The sequence below is a fragment of the Dipodomys merriami genome, unplaced genomic scaffold (assembly GCF_024711535.1).
Source record: "Dipodomys merriami isolate MVZ:Mamm:240054 unplaced genomic scaffold, mDipMer1.0.p SCAF_3, whole genome shotgun sequence".
Lineage (NCBI taxonomy): Eukaryota > Metazoa > Chordata > Mammalia > Rodentia > Heteromyidae > Dipodomys > Dipodomys merriami.
In genome coordinates, this window is record NW_027204492.1 from 37,466,049 (window position 1) to 37,488,453 (window position 22,405).

At 35.0% G+C, this 22,405-nt stretch overlaps 1 protein-coding gene across 2 annotated transcripts in view; it reads right to left on the reverse strand.

The window, feature by feature from the left end:
* Col4a5 (collagen type IV alpha 5 chain) overlaps positions 1–22,405 on the reverse strand; it is a 203,583-nt gene that overhangs the window by 46,322 nt on the left and 134,856 nt on the right. For both annotated transcript variants that reach the window (XM_070039934.1, XM_070039935.1), the window contains exons 25-35: positions 21,375–21,543; positions 19,136–19,228; positions 18,944–19,048; positions 17,813–17,910; positions 16,527–16,677; positions 10,474–10,587; positions 5,537–5,704; positions 4,646–4,735; positions 4,048–4,197; positions 1,833–1,931; positions 212–301 (exon numbers count right to left, since the gene is read on the reverse strand). In XM_070039934.1, the coding sequence (XP_069896035.1) occupies positions 212–301; positions 1,833–1,931; positions 4,048–4,197; positions 4,646–4,735; positions 5,537–5,704; positions 10,474–10,587; positions 16,527–16,677; positions 17,813–17,910; positions 18,944–19,048; positions 19,136–19,228; positions 21,375–21,543 (1,327 nt within the window). The remainder of the gene's footprint in view (positions 1–211; positions 302–1,832; positions 1,932–4,047; positions 4,198–4,645; positions 4,736–5,536; positions 5,705–10,473; positions 10,588–16,526; positions 16,678–17,812; positions 17,911–18,943; positions 19,049–19,135; positions 19,229–21,374; positions 21,544–22,405) is intronic.

Genomic DNA, 22,405 nt, shown 5'->3' on the forward strand with positions numbered 1-22,405 from the left:
CTCAGATCTCCGCCTCCTGAGTAGCTAGGATTACAGGTGTGAGCCACTGGTGGCCAGCCTGTTCTCTTATTTTCTTTTTTGCCATATTGGGAGTTGAACCCAGAGCCTCATGCTCAATTGGTGAGAGGTGCACTAGTCTCTTTTCTGGTTAAAAGGGAGCAAACCACTTCCTTTAATGAGACTAAATATCTGTGAGCTTTTAATCACTCACCTGGGAAACCCATATCACCAAGATTTCCTTTAAGTCCAGGAGGTCCTATAAGTCCTGGCTGGCCGGGGAGACCAGGGTTACCCTTGGGACCTAGAAAAGTCCAATTAGTACAATTAAGATAAACAAGAACAAGTATGGAAGTATTACATTGTATTATATAAATAAAGTTCATTGGTATAATAAAGCATGAAAGAGGTAATGGGTATCCAAGAAATTTCCTTAAGAAACTTATTAAAAATGTAACTCTGGTAAAAGAGATTATCTAATATAAGTGTATAAAAAAGAAAAAAATTACCAGGATATTTTTCTTCCTTTAACCCTATTCTAATGACCTGATATGCTTATTTGTTGCATATGTATAATTATCTTCACTATATTTTCAGAACTACATGGAATATGATGTCAGTTTTTGAAGCATTCAGAAGTGATTGTCACAATATGTAGAACCTGATTACATGAGGCTCTTCCCAGGAAATTCTATCATGATCTAGCCTAGTACTTTAGAACAGAGACTGAGTGTACATAGGCAGTCACCTCTGACAGACATGGGTGTTCTGTGTGTACATTCATTCTAAAGTGTAAGTGCTTATGCTCTGTGGTTTCCCCTAGGAGTTTCCCAAGGATCAGGATGCTCTCTTAAACACTTTTGTCTTTAACATTGATGTCTAACTTGAGGAAGAAAATATAAAGAAGATATAAAAGACAGACAGGGAAATAATTTATTTTTCTGATGCTATCAAGGCAATGTTTTGTGAAGTAAAGACCCCTGGGGATCATAGAAGAATGAGGACTACCTGCACTTTATAACCTTAAAGGCCCAACTGAAAGAAAATGGCTTAAAAGGTTTTGTGTAGAATAACATTTTTAAAAATCCCTTTTTGCTGGATGCCAGTGGTTCATGCCTATAATCCTAGCTACTCGGGAGACTGAGATCTGAGGATTATGGTTGGAGGGGAGCCTGGGCGGGAAAGTCCATGAGACTCTTATGTCCAATAAACTACTGAAAAAGCTGAAAGTGGAAGTGTGGCTCAAGTGGTAGAGCACTATCCTTGTACAGACAAGCTCAGGGACAGTGTCCAAACCTGGAGTTCAAGCCCCAGGACTTGCACCAAAAATAAAAAATCCTTTCTAACTGATTAATGCTTTGACTCACTAAGATAAGTTATAAAATTTTCATCCCAAGAAAATTTCAAAAAATAAAATTAGCAGCCCTGTCTTCATGGCTTTGTGATTAAATTTGAAGGCATCAAAACAAAATAAACAACAACAACAAAAAACCCTGGGAGAGATAAATTATTCAATCTCTTACCAGATAATTATCTTAATTGTATATGTTGCTATATATGGAATCAAAAATAGCATCTAACTTGAGTCACAGTTCTGTGTATACTATATTGCGACAAAAAATGAATCTGAATGTGCAAAGCAAAATATCCTATAAGTCTTTTCTGTTGAAACACAGGACAAGTGATACTTGGTAAGCTCCATTTTCATCAAAGATGACCTCCACACTTTAATAGCTACTCAAGCATATTATGATAGCCAGATCCAAAACATGGTAAACATGTACTTATCTTCTAAGGTTTAGCCTCAACTACTACAGGTTGTCAATCATGCCTACCTGGAGGTCCTGGTAATCCAGGTTGTCCAATCAGTCCTGGTTGCCCTGGGTCTCCAGGCAATCCCTGGTAGCCTTTTGGCCCAGAAAGTCCAGGAATACCTTCCAAAGATGAGCAAAAGAGACAAGTTAGGTTGATTATAATTAAATGAACTTGGCAAAACATGCTACTCAATGATTGAACTATAGGTGATATGAAGAAAATGGGGATATTCTTATTTTTCTTCAAGTAGTTTGGCATCTTAATAATTTCTCTATTTTGTGGCCCTGTGATGGAAGTTCCTAGGACAAAATAGGAATGAAAAGATAACTTGAAAGATGGAGTTGACACATAGGGAGGGACAGAGGTCATCCCTTGCATGGCCCTTAAGAGGTTAGGAACACACCCCAAGGCATCTACCACATCTTGGGGCAATTTAATAAACTTCTTTAGAGTTAAATGCAGTGGCTGGTCAGCATGCATGCATCCAACAGGACATAGGTGCTACTTGCACACATAAAGATATATCTGGAAGGCTACGGATATTGGTCAGAGGTAAAGTAGTTGCTTAGCAGGTCTGAGCCCCTGGATTTGATACTTAGAACTAAAAAAGAGAGGGAGAGATGTACTTGTAGTTTCAATCCCACTGCAAAATGTCAACAATACAAAGTCTGTACCTTCTTGGAAAATCATTACCAGTGGGGAGCTGAAATGGTGATATTCTGTCATAGTATGATCAATACTGAAAATACTGAAAATCCCCATTTTATCTTCCACCAAGAAATTCAGAGCATTTAATAAAGCTAGTTTCTTCTTTGAGCCTCAGTGTTTTACAATTTATTATATTTAATAAGCTCATAGTAGAACTCAAATATAGTTTAGTGAATCTAATATAGAAAAACCATAGATGATAGAGAAAATAAGCCTTCCAAGAAGCCCAAAAAATTATCTCATTTAAGCTATAATGAGATATAACTACACACAAAACTTTTGTGACTATACACAAAACTTCAAGAGTGTAACTTTTTGTGAGGAAAATCCCATTGAATCCAAGAAATATCCATATACACTCATATTCTCAGGGACATGACTGTTAATATTGAAGAGTAAAACAAAATAAAGATTACAAATTTGCTAAAAGCTTCAAATAATAGCAAAATTTAAAAATAAAATCTCATTTTGTTTGACAGGTTATTCCATGTTTATTAGGTTGTGAGTTAAGTGCCTTTCTGTTTTTAAAGTTTTTGATTACTTCTTATATGTACCTAACATATTGATTTATGCCTATTCATATTTTGTGATTTTTTATTATTATATTATAACCAAAAAATAAAAAAATTGAAAACTCTACTTCATACCTCATTTCCTTCTAATCAAATAATAAGAGTTGTTCTCTACAGCGACTTTCAGTGCATTCTCCAGGGCTAAGCTTGGCTGTTCATAGTCCAGTAAGAATTCTGCCAAGGCTTAGTAACAGTGAATTTTATTTAAAAGCCAATGTTATATGGCTGTAATGTGTCATTCATTTCTATCTTGTTACAAGAGAAAAAGAAAGGAAGAGGACCAGAAAATTTCCTAAACACTGGAATCTTTCTTCCAGGTTGTTGTGACTATGTTTTCTTTTCTGTTACTTTCTATAGTACTTTGTGGAAAACCTGAAAGGGATTAAAAAAATATATTTTAACTTTTCACAGTTCATAATAGGTAAACTGAAAATATTGAAAAGTTGATCTATAAAACAAGTGGAAATTAATATTTATTAGTAAAATTTGAGGCATCTAAGTGACTTTCCAAATTCCTTATGGCATGTCACTTTTCTTTTTTTTTTTTTTATTGTGCAAATACCATACAGAGGGATTTCAATTACATGGGCAAGATCATGAGTACATTTCTTATCAAGCATTGTTGCCTCCTGCTTTGTTTCCCCTTCCCATCCCTTACCATCTTCCCCCCCTCCCCTTCCTCTGCCCCCCTCCCCGCAAAGTTGTAAAGTTCATTTTTCAACATAACGATTTGTACATCTCATTGTTGCAATGGGTCCACCTGTATCCCTATTTAAATGATTTGTTTTGGCCCTTCCCCTCCACAAATTATACCAACATCCAAACCAGTGAAAGCAGGGGTTATACCGTGGGAGAAGGACATACAAAGCAACAGAGAAATCGTCTTATAAATATGTTACAAACAATTGCATGAAAGCAAAAACATTTGAATATTTATCTATATACTTTAACTTACCTGGTAAACCAGGTTCCCCCTTCTCTCCTTTGGAGCCCAAGCGACTTGGATCTATTGGTCCAGGGGGGCCTGGAAGCCCAGGCTCTCCTTTTCCACCTTTTTCTCCTTCAGGGCCAGGAAGTCCTGGCTCACCCTGCAAGCCATCATCACCTAAAATCAACATGTGTGGGGAAGACACAATCCATCACATTGATTCATCCATAATACATGTGAAGATTGTACTTTTGATAGGGAGGCTGCTGCCCACACAAAACATATATGCAGCTTAATTATTGTTTATGCATTACTTGAACATAAAATTTTAAATTCAAATAATAATCACTCTACTTTCTTGGACAATGATGAAGTTGTAATGTAAAAAAAAAAACATTCAATGTTTAATCCTTACATTTTCAGGTAAGCATTTACCATGTTTCACAGTATCCAAATTAATTATGAAAATTAAGTTAAAAACAAGGCCTTTCTTATGCCATGTCACATGAAAACATAGCTGTAAATTTTGCTAATTTTTAAGTGGTCAGTAAAAATATTCTATATTGACATAAAGCAATGTTTCATTTTCTTTCTCATATCCATTTGTTGGCAAACTAAATATTACCTTTAAGGCCAGGAACACCACTCCTACCGGGAATTCCCAAAGGTCCTGGTGGGCCTGGAGGTCCCATCATACCCATTTCTCCTTTAATACCTTTAAAGAATATCAATAAGTTAGCATTTTCCTTTTTTGCCTTTTGGAAAGGCAAAAGGTATGTTTTAACATGCCAAATAATAAACTATTAAGGGTTGGAGAAAAACCACTGTGACTTTCTATTTCGCCTCACTGGCTGTAACATTAGCAACCGCTTACTGCTAGTGTGGCAGCTAATCTCCAAAAATGGCTTCTACACATCCTGGTAGCTCCCCTTTCTGAAATTTTGGAGGCCTGGGCTTTATCCTTCATTAAACAATACTGTATAACTCTCAAGGCTAGGTAGGTCATAGAATTTCTGTAGCTTCTATTTGGCAATCCTGGATCACACAAGTGCCATGGAAGGAGAGCAACTACTCTGACACTATGATGATGTGAGAAACCCAGGCCACATGAAGAGGAACCATGAATGATCCCATGTAAATTCAAGAACACCCAGCTACCTGAGAAGTAGACAATTCATCCCTAACCACTCTTGTTAGGGGCATATGGGTACCAGATAAATGCCCTGTTAAAATCACACTTTGATTTCTAACTCAGAATCTTGAGCAAAAAAAAAAATTGAAGTTGGTTTAATTCATTAAAGTTTGAGGTTTTGTTATACACTAATACATAACTGCAACTATTCCAGAGAAAAATATAGTGCAAACAGTAACCTAAGTTTCCTTGAAATCAAGGATACTAATACTCTTCCTTAACAGATAGTGTCAATTCAGAGAAGTACAACATGTGAGTAATCTACCAGAGGCCAACTATTAACTTCTTCAGTACTAAATCAGAGAAATCATTAAAAAATATTACCTGGAAATCCAGAGGCACCTGCTTTTCCTGGGAGGCCTGGTGATCCTGGAGGTCCTATAGGGCCAGGAGCTCCAGGGAGCCCTGGACTGCCTCTATCACCAGGAGGACCTGGAATATCAAACCCAGGAGGTCCTGGATCTCCCTTCTCTCCAGGTATTCCATGTAAGCCTAGTGAACACATCAATATTAACAAGTATTAAAGCCATTCAAAAAGATATATCTGGCTGTTTTTCTAGTAAAAAAAACTATAGACCTCAGTGTATAAGAAATATACAAGAATGCCAGGGATACTTTTGGCATATTGTGAATAAAAATGATTAAGAAATCAAGTTTTAGGATTTCAAATCACATTTCTCTGAGATGGTGCTTTGCAAATTATTTCTGGTAAAAGATAATTTTTCTTAACTTCTAGTTCATTATGGACTAGTGTTTTTATAAAATACAATAAAATTTCTAAAACATTAACTAAAAGACTAAAGACATAAAATGAAAGCCTGATTTTTTTAGTGATTATATTTAGTAAACATGATCACAGCATAAATTGCCATAAAATTTGAATTTTTTGGGGGGGGGGTCAGTCATGGGGCCTGAACTCGGCCTGGGCTCTGTCCCTCAGTTCTGCAGCTCAAGGCTAACACTCTACCACTTGAGCCACAGCACCACTTCTGGCTTTTTCTGCTTATGTGGTGCTGAGGAATCAAACCCAGGGCCTTGTGCATGCAAGGCAAGCACTCTACCACTGAGCCACCTTCCCAGCCTCAAATTTCTGAACGTTTGCTCCGCTGTTGTACATATTCCACAGAAGATTCACAACAGCTTGTCAGTAAACACTGGCCCATTTGATTTGAATTTCTCTAGTATATAATGAACCATTGAACATTGCTATCATTCCTGAGTGAGTCAGTGTGGTGGACCTTTGTGATTTTATTTATTGACTATGTTTTACTTGGTGTTGTAATAATATATTACTGTTAACATTATTATTAACTTTTGTTTCTCAGTATTCCCACCAGGATTTTACAGGAAGAAAATGTGGCATTGCAAATAGACTTAACTTTAGAACATTTCTGTATGACTAAACCATTCCAAAATATAAGGTTACTAGAAAAGAATATGCTTATGGGAAAAACACATTAAAAACATATTGCTTCAGTAACTATCAATCATGTGATTTAAATGAGCCATGAAACATTGATGGTATTTAGCTGCTAAATGGGGATAATCCATAATTGATTAGTGGCTTGGGGGTAAGATAGTTTTTCATTGCAAAGCCCCTTTGACAATGCAATCTACCTTATTGTTGACCATTCACAGGCAATTATTTCATTGAGATTATTCTTTTGCTGAGATTTAAGAATCTGTATATAATGCTCTATTCCAGCATGCCCTAAAGTTGATAAAATTCACTTTGAAGATTTTGGAATTCCTTTAGTTGGAACAGTAGTGATGTCTCCAATGCTGCCATTTCACATTAAAATAGTGTAGAAATGGAAAATACTTTACTTTATTATACATGTAAAGTCTGTTGAGAGAACTAATAATGAATGTTCTTAGTTCTATAACATAACAATAGGATTGCCAACTATTACAGCACAATTTTTATTTATTTTTTATTATTATTTTGGTCGGTCGTGGGGCTTGAACTCTGGGTTTGGGCACTGTCCCTGCGCTCTTCAGCTAAAGGTGAGCGCTCTACTGCTTCAGCCACAGTGCCACTTCCAGTTTTCTAGTGGTTTCTTGGAGATAAGAGTCTCACGGACTTTCCTGCCTGGGCTGGCTTTGAACTGTGATCCTCAGATCTCAGCCTCCTGAGTAGCTAGGATTACAAGCATGAGCCATCGGTGCCCAGCTAGCACAGTTTTTAAATAGCTAAGTTTTCACTAGAAGTAATTTGTCCTTTGAAATATGTACCAAGAGAGTAGATCTATGAAATAATGTAAGATTTCAATCTGGAGAAATCTTCCTTATTGAACTTTACTTTAAGATATGGCTTTTAAGAAAGATCTACAATTCCTAGTAGATCTGATGTTCAAAAGGCAGGGAATTACAGTTCAGCAACAGGTTGAACCAACAAAGTAGAAGTTATTTTCAAAATGATTCATTAGGTTAAGAAACAAATTTAAGTATAAAACAATTAGAATAAAACACTCCAGAAATAGAATATTATTCATTACTTACATATTAACATATATTATATTTGAATTATTGTAGGCATTTTCTCAGATAGCACATGGTATAAATTAAATGTATTTGCCCATGAGACACAATGAAGCATTCATATCCCCCAAATAATACTTTTTGATGATGAGCTTTATAATCATATTTTCTCTGATCTTTATATTCCTCTCAACAATCATTTTGGAATTAAAGCACTTATGTGTTAGAAGTTAAAGAATTATACAGATATGTAGACGTATATATATGCCCTAAAATTACTGGCAAAAAAGGAAATTTATAAATTTTAAATTATAAATTTATAAATTTAACAAAGTATAATTGTAAAAACAAGTATCTCTTTGAGGATTTCATACATGCACAAACACATAAATTTCATAGCCTTCAAAAAATTAGAAAACTATAACATGTTCTATTTATTTATAAAAATAACATGAATAATTTCTGAAGTTTTGTTCTTTCTTTTTGTCTCATGTTTTGATTTACAATAGTGAAGGTATTTTTCTTTGTAATGATTTAGTTGCATACATTGCCCTGAGAATGGGTAAGAATGAACAAATTTTGCCCAGATTTTGGTGTGATCTTTAGTCAGGGAATAGAGTACATTTAACTGATCTCGAAAAGGATTCACTAAAGCACTAATCTTCTGACTAATGGACAAATCAAATAATAAGAATCAACAATCTCTATGTTTGCCTGGGTTAGTAGGTCATAGGATGAAAAACATTTCACTTCTACTCCCTTGGCAATTCTTCTATTTTGTTGCTGTGTGATAAGAAATTGATATTCAATAGGACTTTAAATTATAAACAAATTAAACTGTATAGCTTGCAAAGCAAATAGTAAAAACATGTAAATAATAACCAAAAAATGGTATCAAACAGAAAAACGTAAAGGATAAAGCAACCATTTTACACTGGAGAGAAAGCAATATATATTATTTTGTATTTAGTTTTGTATTACAAAAATGGAGCACAATGAAATTAAATATATTATTAAATGATTAGCAAATAATATTCTCTTCATGATGAATTTAACTCAGGTATATTAAATATCCTACTTTATTACTGAAATTATTAGAAGATAAATTATGACACTTTTAAAGTGGATTAAGATATTGTTTTGATGATGCGAATAAAATTTATCTAAAATGGATGTAAATGAAACAGAGTTTCAAGTTAATTGCTATTATCTTTTAGGTACTATTAGTTCAGATCTTGAATTCAATGGCAAAAGATATATTTACAGAAGCAATACATGGAGTTGAATCTAGAAACATTGCTTTCTCCATTGCCCACCTTATCTAGACTACTTTATAGTCAATGTACCTATATATACTGTGGTTGGGGGAGAGAATGAAAATAATAGATGAATGAAACCTTTCAGAGAGTTAGTTAGATTTGCAAAAGCATGAAACCAAATACGCATTTTGTTCACAGAGGTATCAAAGATGGTTTGTTTTATTCTCATCTAGGATATTAAAATCCTTCCGTATTAGTATTTTTATACTAAAAGAAATAATAAAACAGCTGAATTGATAAATTCCTTTAATCTGCTTTTTTGGGGGGTTTGAAAGAGGAGGTCAAGCCTTTAATGGTGAAAAGTAAAAATTGCTTTTTCTCTTCATAATCTGTCTGCTATACTAGTTGGGCAGAATGTTTTTCCCATGAGTGATGAAGCAATTATTTTATAACAACCTCGTACAAAACATCACTTTAAGTTTTCTTATTTTTAAATCAGTAGTGGCATGTGCTTTAAAATCCATTTATAATAGGCCATTATATAAAAATAGCTTTTACTTCACAGGCCTTTTATGTTGTTAACCAATGTTTCTAGATTTTTATTATAATAAACAAAAAATACCTATTGACATTTAAGGTCAGAAAATACATTTCTATGAGCTCATAATAAATGTATGTAGTTCTCAAATATGACTTTAGGCCTTCTTGATATTTAACTCATTGTGAATTAAGAATGATTAAATGTCCCATATTTGTATTCATTTTAGAAATTATTCAGTAATTTGCAATACATAATGCTGGCCCCAGACTAGCTCTAACTGTGCTTGTTTATAACAAATAATAAGACTTTCTATCAGCACATAAGCATATAATGCAGAATCCACTCAATAGTCTCACACAAATGGAGAAGGATACATCGACAAAATCAATTGGATTATACAATAATACACACACACACCCACCCACCCACACACACACACACACACACACACACACACACACACAGCTTACAGTCTTAAGTTACAAAGAGATTTCCGGGGGACAAAGAAAAAAATTCTATTTTGTAACAGATCAAGTGGAAATACCCCATTGTATTTTTACAGAACATTTCTGCTGAACTCTAACTACAGTTCTCGTGTGGTACGAAAAGTTAAGACAAAGGTCTTACTACTACTGCTACCTATCTTCTAAAACTATCATCCCTAAGAGTTGAAATCTATGCTTCCAAAATTTTGACTACCTTGATGATTATGTCAATGTTAACATAATGTAATTATTAAAATTACATTGCTTGAAACATAAATTTTAAGTGAGCAGGAAGGGAAAATGTCAGTGATTAAAGTAGCTCTTATGTTGTGACCTATACTTTTCATGTTAACAAATTCAAACACACACACATATTACCTATCAAAACTTGTTTTTTTTTTTTTGGAAGACTGGTAAACAAGTTTAACATTACTGATTAGCCAACCAACACACATATTGTGAGTGGTATAAAATGCAAATTCACCCCAATCTTACCAGGCTGGCCTATTGGTCCAGGAATTCCTGGTGGTCCTGGTGGTCCCTGAACACCAATTCCTGGCAGCCCAGGAGGTCCTACTGGCCCAGGTTGTCCATTTGGTCCAATATCACCTTTCAGAAATAAACACAGTTTAGTTACTAAGAAATAACAGCTAAGTCACAAATTATCAGGAACCATGATGCCCATGTGGAAAGGGACATCACATTAATCAGGGAATAACTGTTTGGTCGTTTGTTCAGGAAGAAAAATTACACATCTGTCTCTAGAACAAAGATTATAGAACCAAATAATTAAGAATCTTAAACTGATATGATGTTGCTGAGCATTCACCTTCCATACTTAAACTGAACTCACCAAAGTACAAGAAATTATAAACCACAAATCCCTCCCTTATAATTTGTGTTCAGCAATTATTAATAACTTTAAAATATATTTTCAAACTACTTGTATTTTTAAAATAAATAAGCTTCAACCTCTTCCTTTCTCTTAACTCAGGGTTGTGGCTTACAGTGTGTTCAAACCTCAATTATCATCAGGGAGACATTTCTTTGACATTAGAATCTTCAGTGCTCCTATCGGCATTTTTATCATTCTCACTTTCAATTTACATACACTAAAATTCACTACCTTTATAATTTAATGAGTTTTCACACATGTATAGTCATATAATGGCCACTAAAATCAAGATATTGGACGGATCCATCAACCCCAAAAGGGCCCAGTTGCATTCAATATCTCTCTACATTACAGCAACTGCTGATCGATAGTCACACGGTTCTTCAGAATAACTTCCCCGAATATTATAAGTGTGATTCTACATAGTTTCTTGAGAATGTCTTCTTTAAGTTAATGTGATTCATTTGAGACTAAGTCATGTTCTGTGCATCCGAATTAGTCCATTGTATGACTACAATACATTTAGTTAAGTCTTTTCACTAGATAGACATTTGTGCTTCTTTCAATTCTTGGTGATTATGAATAAAGCTCTTAAACCACTGACAAAAAGCTTTGAATTTTTCTTCGGTAAAAGTGAGATTTCTTCATCATACAATAAGACCACTTTTATATGTAATTGTCACTCAGGAGAGACAGAATGTGGGTTAGAGATACCTACCACATTCCTGTGTCTCCAGGAACAGGAAATAACTCTTCAGATAAGTGAGTAAAAAAGAAAACTGGCTATTTAGAACGGTAGGAGAAAATGCTAGTGAAAAATAATCATTGCAATTCACCATTCTATTTCCACACATGCATATAAAAAAACTTCAACTATATTTATCCTCAATCATCTTTTCTGCCTGCCATCCCCACTCTCACTAGTACCTGCTCCCCAATATAGCCTGTTTAACTTTCCTGTGATTCATTTTGCTCAGCATATATTAATTGTAAAGGGTTTTCTGTGATAATTTCGATGATCAACCTCATCCATTGTTTTCTCTTTCCTGGTCTCCCCCATCTCCTACTGTTCAGCATAACACTGTTCTTTCAAAGTCATTTCAACATTTTTTTCCTGTGCTGGAGACTTCACTGTTTTCCAAACTTTCTGTACTAATGTGCACCTTAACTGGCAATGTATGAGACTTCTAGTTACTCTGCATCCTTGGCAGCAGTTTTCTTTGTCTATCAGAAAAAAAGTCAATTCTAATAGTTACGTATCTTGTTGTGGTTTTAATTTGCATTTTGCAGATGGCTACTTAACACTGAGCATTTTCAGATGTGCCAATTTGTCACTGAGATTTGATACTGAGATTTGTACTCAGGGCCTTTGCTTGTAGCAAGCACTTTACTATGGAACCACATATCTAGCCCTGTTATTTTTATGGTTATTGTTGAGGTAGGGTCTTGTTTCCTGCCTGAACACATATCTGGACCCCAGTCATCATATTTTTGTTGAGATGGCAGGTACATGGCCATCTTCTTCCATTGTTCCAGTCTCATCGACTTTTCTGCCCAGGTTGGCCCACCTAAGCTCAGTCTCCCGCATAGCTCTGGGAAGGCCCTTTACCACAGAATTCCTGATCTTACTCTCCCAAGTAGCAAGAATTACAGTCATGAGCCTGGCTCCCCATCAGAATTCAAAATCATGTGCCAGATGCATGAATATAACTATATTTAATTTTAATGAAGTCTAATTTTTCATAATTTCCCTTTCATTAATTTTTAAATTCTTTTTGATGTCCTATTTAGCAACTTTCTGCTTACGAGCACAAAGATTTTCTTCTATAATTTTATCTGAATTATTTATTTTATTTTATTGTTAAGATGCTGTACAGAGGTGTTACAATTACATGAGTAAGGCAATGAGTACATTACTTGTCGATTAATGTTACCCCTTCCCTTCCTTCCTTGTGTTGTCCCACTATCCCTTCCCTTCTCCACCCTCCATACTCCTCCCCCCCACCCAAGGTTTCCAATATACTGTCCTGTGGGTATCTTTGTTGCAATGGGTCATCCTGGATCCTTGTTTCAGCGTTTTGCTATTCCCTTCCTCTCCCCAAATTAGATATATGTATACAAAAGATGCAGGGTACTAAAATCAAGTACAGTGACAACAGGGGATATGCCATAGGGGAAAGAGCATACAAAGGAAACAACAACAAAAATAAAATCACGTGGTACATTTAAAACAACAATAATAAAGATAGACCTCTTGTGTCCATATCTTGGGGTTCATTTCATTTAGCATCATCTTATATGGTCATTTGTTTATACATGGTTTTGGAGCTTTTCAACTCAACTGATAAGATTATCCTCTCTCTATATATACTAATTATTGCAAATAAGGGAAACCATGGAACCTAAATTTCTTTGGGATTGGGTAACTTCAACAATATCTTTTATCTGAATTATGAGACAACAACTGTCCATTGGCTAATTCTTACCTACAAACATGCTTTTATATTTCTCATGACTTGAGTGATTTTTAAAATATTTTTGAGGGTTATTAAAAATAATGTGAGTAAACTACAAGCAGCCCACAAAGATTAAAATATCTTCGTATTTGGCTCTTTACAGAAAAAGTTTTCCTGCCTTTGTTTTGGAAGTTTTGTGTTGTTAAAGCTTTATATTTATGTATATAAGTGAATCTGGGTTAAATTTTGTATAAGACGTGATGTAGGGGGTAAAGGTTCATTTGTTGTGTTGGTTCCAAATATATATGTTCCATAGCTTTAGTATAAAACACATCTTTTCCTATTGAAATTGTCTTTCTTTTGTTAAAAGTCAAATATCTATGGCCAGGATTATGTCAATGACAGAGTATGTGGTAAATATGCATAGGTGTCTGGGTTTAATCCCCAGTACCAAAATTTTCAAATCTGTAGCTATCTTTCTAGACTCTCTATAATGTCCATTTATCTGTGTCTGCATTTCACATCTGACACAATATATTAATCACTATGGCTTTATACTAAGTCTCTTTGAATTCTCCAACAATGTTCTTTCTTCCAAAAATATTTAGGTTATTCTACAGAATTTTTCCATATAATTATTAGAATAATTTAAAATAACTAAATCAAATGTAAATTAAAAAACCCTAACTTTGTATTATTTATGCCAATAAGAAAGAGCTCAACATTTTAGTCATTGGGGAAATATAAATTAAATGACAATTTATGATACTACCATACACTTACCAAGACTCTCAAACTGAAGAGAACACAGGGTATCTTATCATATTGGCATGAATTAAGATTATATATTCATACAAAGGAGGAGGCTACAATGCTTGATAAGAAATGTACTCATTATCTTGCCCATCTAATTGTAACCCCTCTGTATTTTCACAATAAAAAATAAATAAAATTTTTTAAAAATTAAAAAAAATAAGAGAAAGAGTGGTAAATGATGAACGAAAAAAAAAGATTATATATTCATTTGAGGAAATACTCTATTATTTTTCTACCAGCTAAGTTTACACTTATGACTGCACAATTTCATTAGTTATTTACTCAAGCAAAATGAAAGCATAAATCCATATAAAGACATTTGTAAAATGCTCTTATCAGCTAAACTCATAATAGCCAAAACCTTGACACAGTTTAAGTGTTGAAGATAAACACATACAATTGTATATTCAATCATTTCATTGAAAGACATGAAGTATTCATAAATGCAACAACAGGAAGGTGGCAAAAATATGCTTAGTGAAAGAAGTCTTATAAAGAATGTCGATTCTGCATTACTTGACTTATAAGAAATTATAGACCAAGTAAATCCTAACAGTACAATTGCCACTATGGATGTCTGAATAGGGACTGATTGGAGCAAAAGATAAGGAAAATTTTTTGTCAGTGATAACAATGGAACCCAGGGTCTTGATCACGCTGGGCAGGTGTTATCTAATGAGTTACATCCCCCCAGCCCTGGTACAATATCTTCATAGAGTTATACAGTTATATGCATTCATCAAAATCCAAAAATTTTACCTTTAAGATTTGCACCTCTCATTTTATTTGAATTTTATAGCAAGGTAAAAAATATGAAGCATCTATGGAATTTTATTTATAGTATGCATGCTATTTAGGGAGAATGTTGCTGCAATTTATTTTGAAATGCTTCTAAAATAGATAAATGGATATAGAGAAGGGTGGGTAGATGTGCAATATATGACAAAACATGTACAGCAAAGCACTGATAGTAGAATGCCAAGGATGGGTATATAGTAGACAGTGTAATGCACTTTCTACTTTGTTGTATAAATGATCTTTCTCCTTGTACTGAGAATTGAACCTATAGCCTTGAGGTTTTTAGTATCATACAACTAAGCTGCATCTCCAGCCTCTATATTTGAATTAAAAAAAATAAGATACTGGCAAAGAGACAAAATAGTAATTATATCTGGGCACCAGTGGCTCATGACTATAATCTTAGCTTCTCAAAAGGCTGAGATCTGAGGATTACAGTTTGAAGCCAGCCATAGCAGGAAAGCACGTGAGACCATCTCCAGTTAACTACGAAAAATGAGCTGGACCTATGGCAAAGTGGTAAAAGGACTTGAGCAAAAAAGCTCAGGGTAAATGCCTAGGCCTTGAGTTCAAGCTGAGAACCAACAAAAAAAATAATTATCGTAGAATCTACGCAGAATATATGCCCATTTCTTTAAGTTTTGAACATACTTGAAAATTTTCATAATAAAACCTTTAAAATTATCCACACAGAAAAATATGCTTATTTCCCTAAAGCTAGAAAAAAATCCAAGACTTTTTTAGTATATTTGGGAAAGCTTTGGTGAAAGAAACAGACTCATATGTTGTTGGCCAGAGTGTAAATGGAACAAAATGGAGAAGAATCTGTCAATATCTAGAGATCCATTTTCATTACTTCTTTTCTACAACTATACCTACACACATTTGAAATAATGTATATAAAAGATTATTTACTGTGGCATGATTTGTAATGAGAAAGGATTGGCAAAATTTATCAATTTACCAATTCTAGCAAATTTAAACTGATAAAATTAACTATAACATACTTTTGAAATTCAATACTAGGCAGGTACTTTGGAAAACAACTCCAGTATTTCTAAGTACTGATATGAAGTGACCTCTACGATATAAAATAATGTGAAAATAAGCAAAGTGCAAAATGCTAAAATTTGGTCTTTTAAGAAGCAGAGAAAAATGAAATGTGTTTGCATTCATTATTATTTTATAGAGGAACAATGAAAGAATAAAATAAAATAATGAGATAGGGGATGGAGTTGGAGTAGAGGCAATACTTCTTACTGTTACTTTTTGTTGTTTTGAGACAGGATCTCACTCGTAGCCCAAACTGACCTAGAATTTGTAATCCTCCCACCTCAGGCTTCTGAGCGCGGGGTGACAGGTGTAGATCACTATGACTAGTTCAGTGTTACTTTTAAAACATATATCTTTGCATAGATAACAAAATTTAAGACAAAAATAATTAAGAATAAAATAAGGTGTAGCAGTTATAGATGACATCATGGAATTTCTAGTTAATTGTGCTTACCAACTACAAACTTTTCCAAAGATTTCAATTTCTATCATTTTAAAAGCAAATTGACAAGGGTCAATAACCTCCATACCTTTTGGTCCAGGTAGGCCATCCAAGCCAGTGCGTCCGGGAGAACCTGGAGGTCCTGGAAAACCACGATCACCTTTTGGACCAAGTGTTCCTTTGAAACCTGGGAGTCCTGGTGGCCCAGGTGGTCCAGGTAGCCCAAATCCTGGCTCTCCCTTCAGAATAAACATGGCAAGACAAAATAAAGAAACTCCTATGACTTACCTATTGCTGTATACTATAGAGAATTTAAATAAAGAAAGACAAGGTAATAACTTTTCCCTTAAGAAGAAGGCCAGAAAAATGAAAAGTAATTGGTATGTTAGAGAGAATATCTGAAAGTATGAAAACCGGGTTTACAGCAAGACAAATTAAATGAGTTGGATGGGTTTCAGAATAAGAAAGATAACTGAAAATGCATGAGATTAAATAAGTTTACCCAAGTGAAGAAATATGATTAAAACAATTATTTTGCATTTAAGTAAGTATTTTAAAGCATTGTGGGTTTTGTATGAAATGTCCACTTAGAAATAAACACTGAAGCATTTATAGTAGAAATGGCATTATTTTAAGATGTGGGTTAAAATATTTATCAAAGCAATAAGCAATTATTCACAAATAGGTGAAACAAATGTGAGAATTTTTAAAGTAATTTTTCATTTTGATTATTGATAAATAAAAATTTCTTCTTTACTCCTTTTACATGTTTTACTTTATTTCACTGTGTAAAGAGCTGGCATCATGTTCATTCTCTTTCCCAAGGTAAATAAGAATTAATGATGAAACTTAGGATGATTGAATTGATTAAATACAAAAAACCCCATAGAGTCAGGGAAATTATATACCACAACAGTTTGCTGAAGGCAGACTGAAGAAAGTTTGAGGTTAGACAAGAGCCAAAAATTGGAATTGAAAAAATAACCCAAATATAGAATTATTAATTACAATAGCAGTCATTTTCATTACATAAACTAAATGGAATCAGGGAAGAGGGAATGAGGATAAGAAAGTATTTTTCACTATCACCGCAACCAATAGTCATGTACACATAACAGAGATTCAATGGAATAGTGAGTCATTCAATAAACAACAGGGAAGCTAAAAATGGTGTACTTTCATGTAATTGAATAGCTGGCCACCCCACAAATGGATCAGAAAGTATTGTGATCAAAGATGGTTTACAACTAATTATTTTTAAATGAAAACAGTTAAGTAGTAGATTCGAGATAATGTCTAAATTAAAATAGAGAGTTAAGAGTAAGGAAAGTAAGAAAGACATGAAAATAAGGAGTAAATTTAAATGTCTCAGACCTTTGGTCCTGGAATGCCTGGTGGCCCAGGAGGGCCTTCTAAACCAATTCTTCCAGGTGTCCCAGGAGCTCCGGGAGGTCCTGGAATTCCTGGAAAACCTGTAAAATGTTAAGTCAGTTTTTAACCTCCAAAGAGAATACAGTTTAAGAAATACATCCAATCAAAATACACTGTATACACAAACTGATTTGTTGAATGTTAACTCCTTTGTACACTGCTTAAAGATAAAATATAATGGAAAAATATATATCCACATTTTCAACCCTGCTTAATGACCACAGTGACATTTTCTATGACTGAATAGTACCAAACGTACAGATAGGAGATAATCTCTCTCAATTGCATTATGGTCCTTTTAGTTTTGTATAAAGATAATATGCATAGAAGAAAACATGCTCTATTGAATAAAAGAAGGACTACTATATAGTGAAATAAAACTAATTATATGGAATAAATCCGTTACAAAAACACAGGCATTTCTTCCATTTCTTCCACATAGTATGATGACATAAATATTATATTCTTCTAATAACAAGTATAGACATCACACACACACACATAATGTTAAACTGATACTGAAAAGGTTTGGTAGCAATGAGCAATGATATGTTTAAGAACTGCTCTTACAGAAGTGTGCATCCTTTGCTATTAATGAGAATTTGTTCTCTGAGGAATAAGGCAGAACATTTGCAAAAGTCCTAAAAATTTTCAAAACTCAAGAGAATATTTTTATTTATGATAAGACATTGTATATGTGTGTATATTTTCAATAAGCCATTTTCATTTCACATAACACATAAAATCAAAAATAGATTTTGGGTGCTTTTTATATTGTTAGGAACAAAGAATACAAAGGTGAATACAAAATACAATAATCCCAGTGAGTCTGACTTATGAATTATTATTTTAACATTTACAATTTAGATATTTGAACTATTTTTAAATACTTACAATTAGATATTTTTATGATTAGACATTTAAAGCAAAGATCATGAACTTAAATTATACATACACTGTAACTGAGATTGATTTTTCATTTACAGAGAATAATTACATTTAAAACATTTTATTATCAAAGAACTATGTCATACTAACCAGCTAACCTACCCTGACCAACCCAGTCCAACATACCTTTGAGACCAGGTGGTCCAGGAAGCCCAATTCCAGGGCTACCTGGTTCTCCTTTGCTACCAGGTATTCCTGGGAATCCTGGTTGGCCTGGAAGTCCAGGGTCACCTATGGAGAAATAACTGTTTTTATAAGGGAAATGTCCAAGGAAGCCAACAAGTGATGAAGATGTTTTGAAATCTGTTCTTTCCATACCTGGAAGACCTACTTCACCATCTCTACCTGGATGACCAGGCAGGCCAGGCTTTCCTGGCTGGGTTATGGTCTGACCTGGATCACCTTTAGGACCTGAGAACAAGAGAGGATCAAGAGTGAGTAGCAACTATTCACTTAAAATTTTGAAATAAAACCAAAAAAAAGGGAAATCATCAGCAATCTTTAGAAATGTAAAGCAATAAAATGCTACCAGAAAAAACCTACTCCCATATTGCATATTCTAGAAAGGTACCAAACAGAAAGACATTTCAAAGAGAAAAAGTGTATGACAGTTTTGAGCTTCCACAAAAGAAGAAATGTGATAATTTAAGGGTCTTTACCAGATTGGTACTCAGAAAGCCATTAAAACATTATTACTAGGCATTATTTCTGTGGGAGTGATTCCAGAATAGAGGAATTTGAATCAGTATACTGAATAAGGAAGACCTGCCCTCACCCAATGTGTGGCAGCATCATCCAACAGCTGAGAGCCTGGACAGAACAAAGAGGTAGGAAACAGGCATATTTGCTCGCTCTCTCTGTCTTTGGAGCTAGGGCACCCATATTCTCCTGCTCTGAAACATTACAACTCCCTTCTCCCCAGCCTTTAGACTCTGGAACTTGCTCCACCAGTACCTCAATTCATAGGACATTAGAATTTGGCTGAGCCACATTACCAATTTTCCCTGATACTTTAGATCCCAGGAAGCTAATCATAGGAATCTCTCAGCATCCAGTGGCAGGTAAGTCAGTATCCTGAATATATTCTTCCTTAACTATCTATCTATGTATGTGTCTATGTGTCCATCCGTCCATCCATCCATCCATCTACTCACCCAAATTATCTATCCCATCTACCCACTCCAATTATCTATCTATCTATCTATCTATCTATCTATCTATCTATCTATCTATCCATCCATTGATCAATCGATTTGTTCTATTTTTTTCTGGAGAACGCTAAGTAACAGAACATAGTATCTATCTTCTGACTTTTAAGTATAGGCCAAATTAGTTTACAATATACCAAGCTCTAATGAGGAAAGGATATATTTCTTTGGGTTATTATTCTGTGCGCAAAGTCCAAATACAGTAATTCAAACAGAAGCTTGAAATGGGATCAGGAAAAAGAAGGATTTCCTAAATGAAACCCTAAAAGCCCTAATTCTGAATGAAAAGATTGATAAATTTTACTACAGTAAACTTATCTCTGTTCATCAAAGATAACATAGGGATGTAAATAGCAAATTGTATTAGCTAGTGTTATAGTCGTGTACCACCACCTTGGCTGTGTATTATACAAAATATTTTACCTCATATAGTTTTTTTGTTTTGTTTTGTTTTGTTTTGGTCGGTCGTGGGGCTTGAATGAAAATAAATATACTACAGCTAAATTTAAATTTAACGAGAATAGTAACCACATGAATCCCTTAAAATGAAGCTCAGAAAAAAGTAAAATTACTTTAAGAATGAACATATAAGTTATAAAATGGGAGAAGTGAAAGAAAATTATAAACAGCTTGAATAGTAGTTACTTTGGGAGAGGTAGAAAGGGACTGTGATCAGGAAATGACAAGGTGAAGAGGGTCAGAATTTTTTTTTTGTCAGTCATGGGGCAGGAACTCTGAGCCTGGGTATTGTCCCTAGCTCTTCAGCTCAAAGCTAGCATTCTACCACTTGAGCCATAGCACCACTTCCTGTTTTCTGGTGATTAATTGGAAATAAGCATCTCATGGACTTTCCTGCCCAGGGCTGGCTTTGGCTTCCAACTGCAACTCTCAGACCTCAACCTCCTGAGTAGCTAGGATTTCAGGTGTCAACCAGTGGCACCTGGCATCAGTATTTTTTTAAAGATGCTTATAAATTTGTAAGAAAATGTGTGTGGACGTTCTATGTGTGTTTCTATTATAGTTAGTTGCATTATGTATCAGGATGTTGGTATAATTTGTGGAGGGGAAGGCAGAAACAAATCGTTTAAATAGGGATACAGGTGAACCCATTGCAACAATGAGATATACAAGTCATGTCGAAAAAGTAACTTTATAACTTTGGCGGGGGAGGGGGAGAATAGTAAGGGATGGGAAGGGGAAACAAAGGAGGAGGCAACAATGCTTGATAAGAAATGTACCCATTATCTTGCCCATGTAATTGTAACCCCTCTGCACGGTATTTTCACAATAATAAAATAAAAAGTAAAAAGAAAATCAAATTTACAGCAAAATAACCATAGTAAACTTACCTGGAATTCCTGGTTGGCCTTGATTTCCTGGAACACCTTGCACGCCTTTTTCACCTATTGGGCCTGGAGGGCCAAAACCAACTGGGCCCATAGGGCCCATATTCCCTGGGAGACCCGGCAAGCCTGGATTTCCAGGGGGACCTCTTTCACCCTTAAAAGCAATTCCACCCTGAAAATAGAAAAGTGTAATGCACAAATACATAGATAAAACAACTATCTATAAACCAATGTGACTGAATACAACAGAAATTGTATATAGCCATAAGGAGTTCTTACAAGTTATATAACCATATAGTATTATAGGATGGTTTGTCTGATTCTTTTACTTAGTTGTTCATTCCTTCAACAAAAATATAAGCTCTTCCTTGAGGTGTTAGTGATACAGCAGAGAATACAAATTCACTAGAATTTGTGCTGTCATGAAGCTAACATGTTATAAAATATACTTCCCATCTAAGTATCACAGGCTTTGTCTCATGCACAAAATGAGGCTCTAAAGAAAGGAGTGCTGTTGATCAATATGCACTCTATTCACAAAGTGTCATGCTGACTTGAAACCCCTTTGTACAAACAAAAATTAATTAAAAAAGAAAGAACCCACATGAAAGAGTGAGAGAGAGGGACAGAAAAAGAGATAGGAAGGAAGGAAGAAAGGAAGGAAGGAAGGAAGGAAGGAAGGAAGGAAGGAAGGAAGGAAGGAAGGAAGGAAGGAAGGAAGGAAGGAAGGAAGGGAGGGAGGGAGGGAGGGAGGGAGGGAGGGAGGGAGGAAGGGAGGAAGGGAGGGAGGAAGGAAGGAAGGAAGGTAGGGAGAGAGGGAGGGAGGGAGGGAGGAAGGAAGGAAGGGAGGGAGAGAGGGAGGGAGGGAGGGAGGAAGGAAGGGAGGAAGGGAGGGAGGAAGGAAGGAAGGAAGGGAGGGAGAGAGGGAGGGAGGGAGGGAGGGAGGGAGGAAGGAAGGAAGGGAGGGAGAGAGGGAGGGAGGGAGGGAGGGAGGGAGGAGGAAGAGAGAGAGAAAGAAAGAAAGAAAGAAAGAA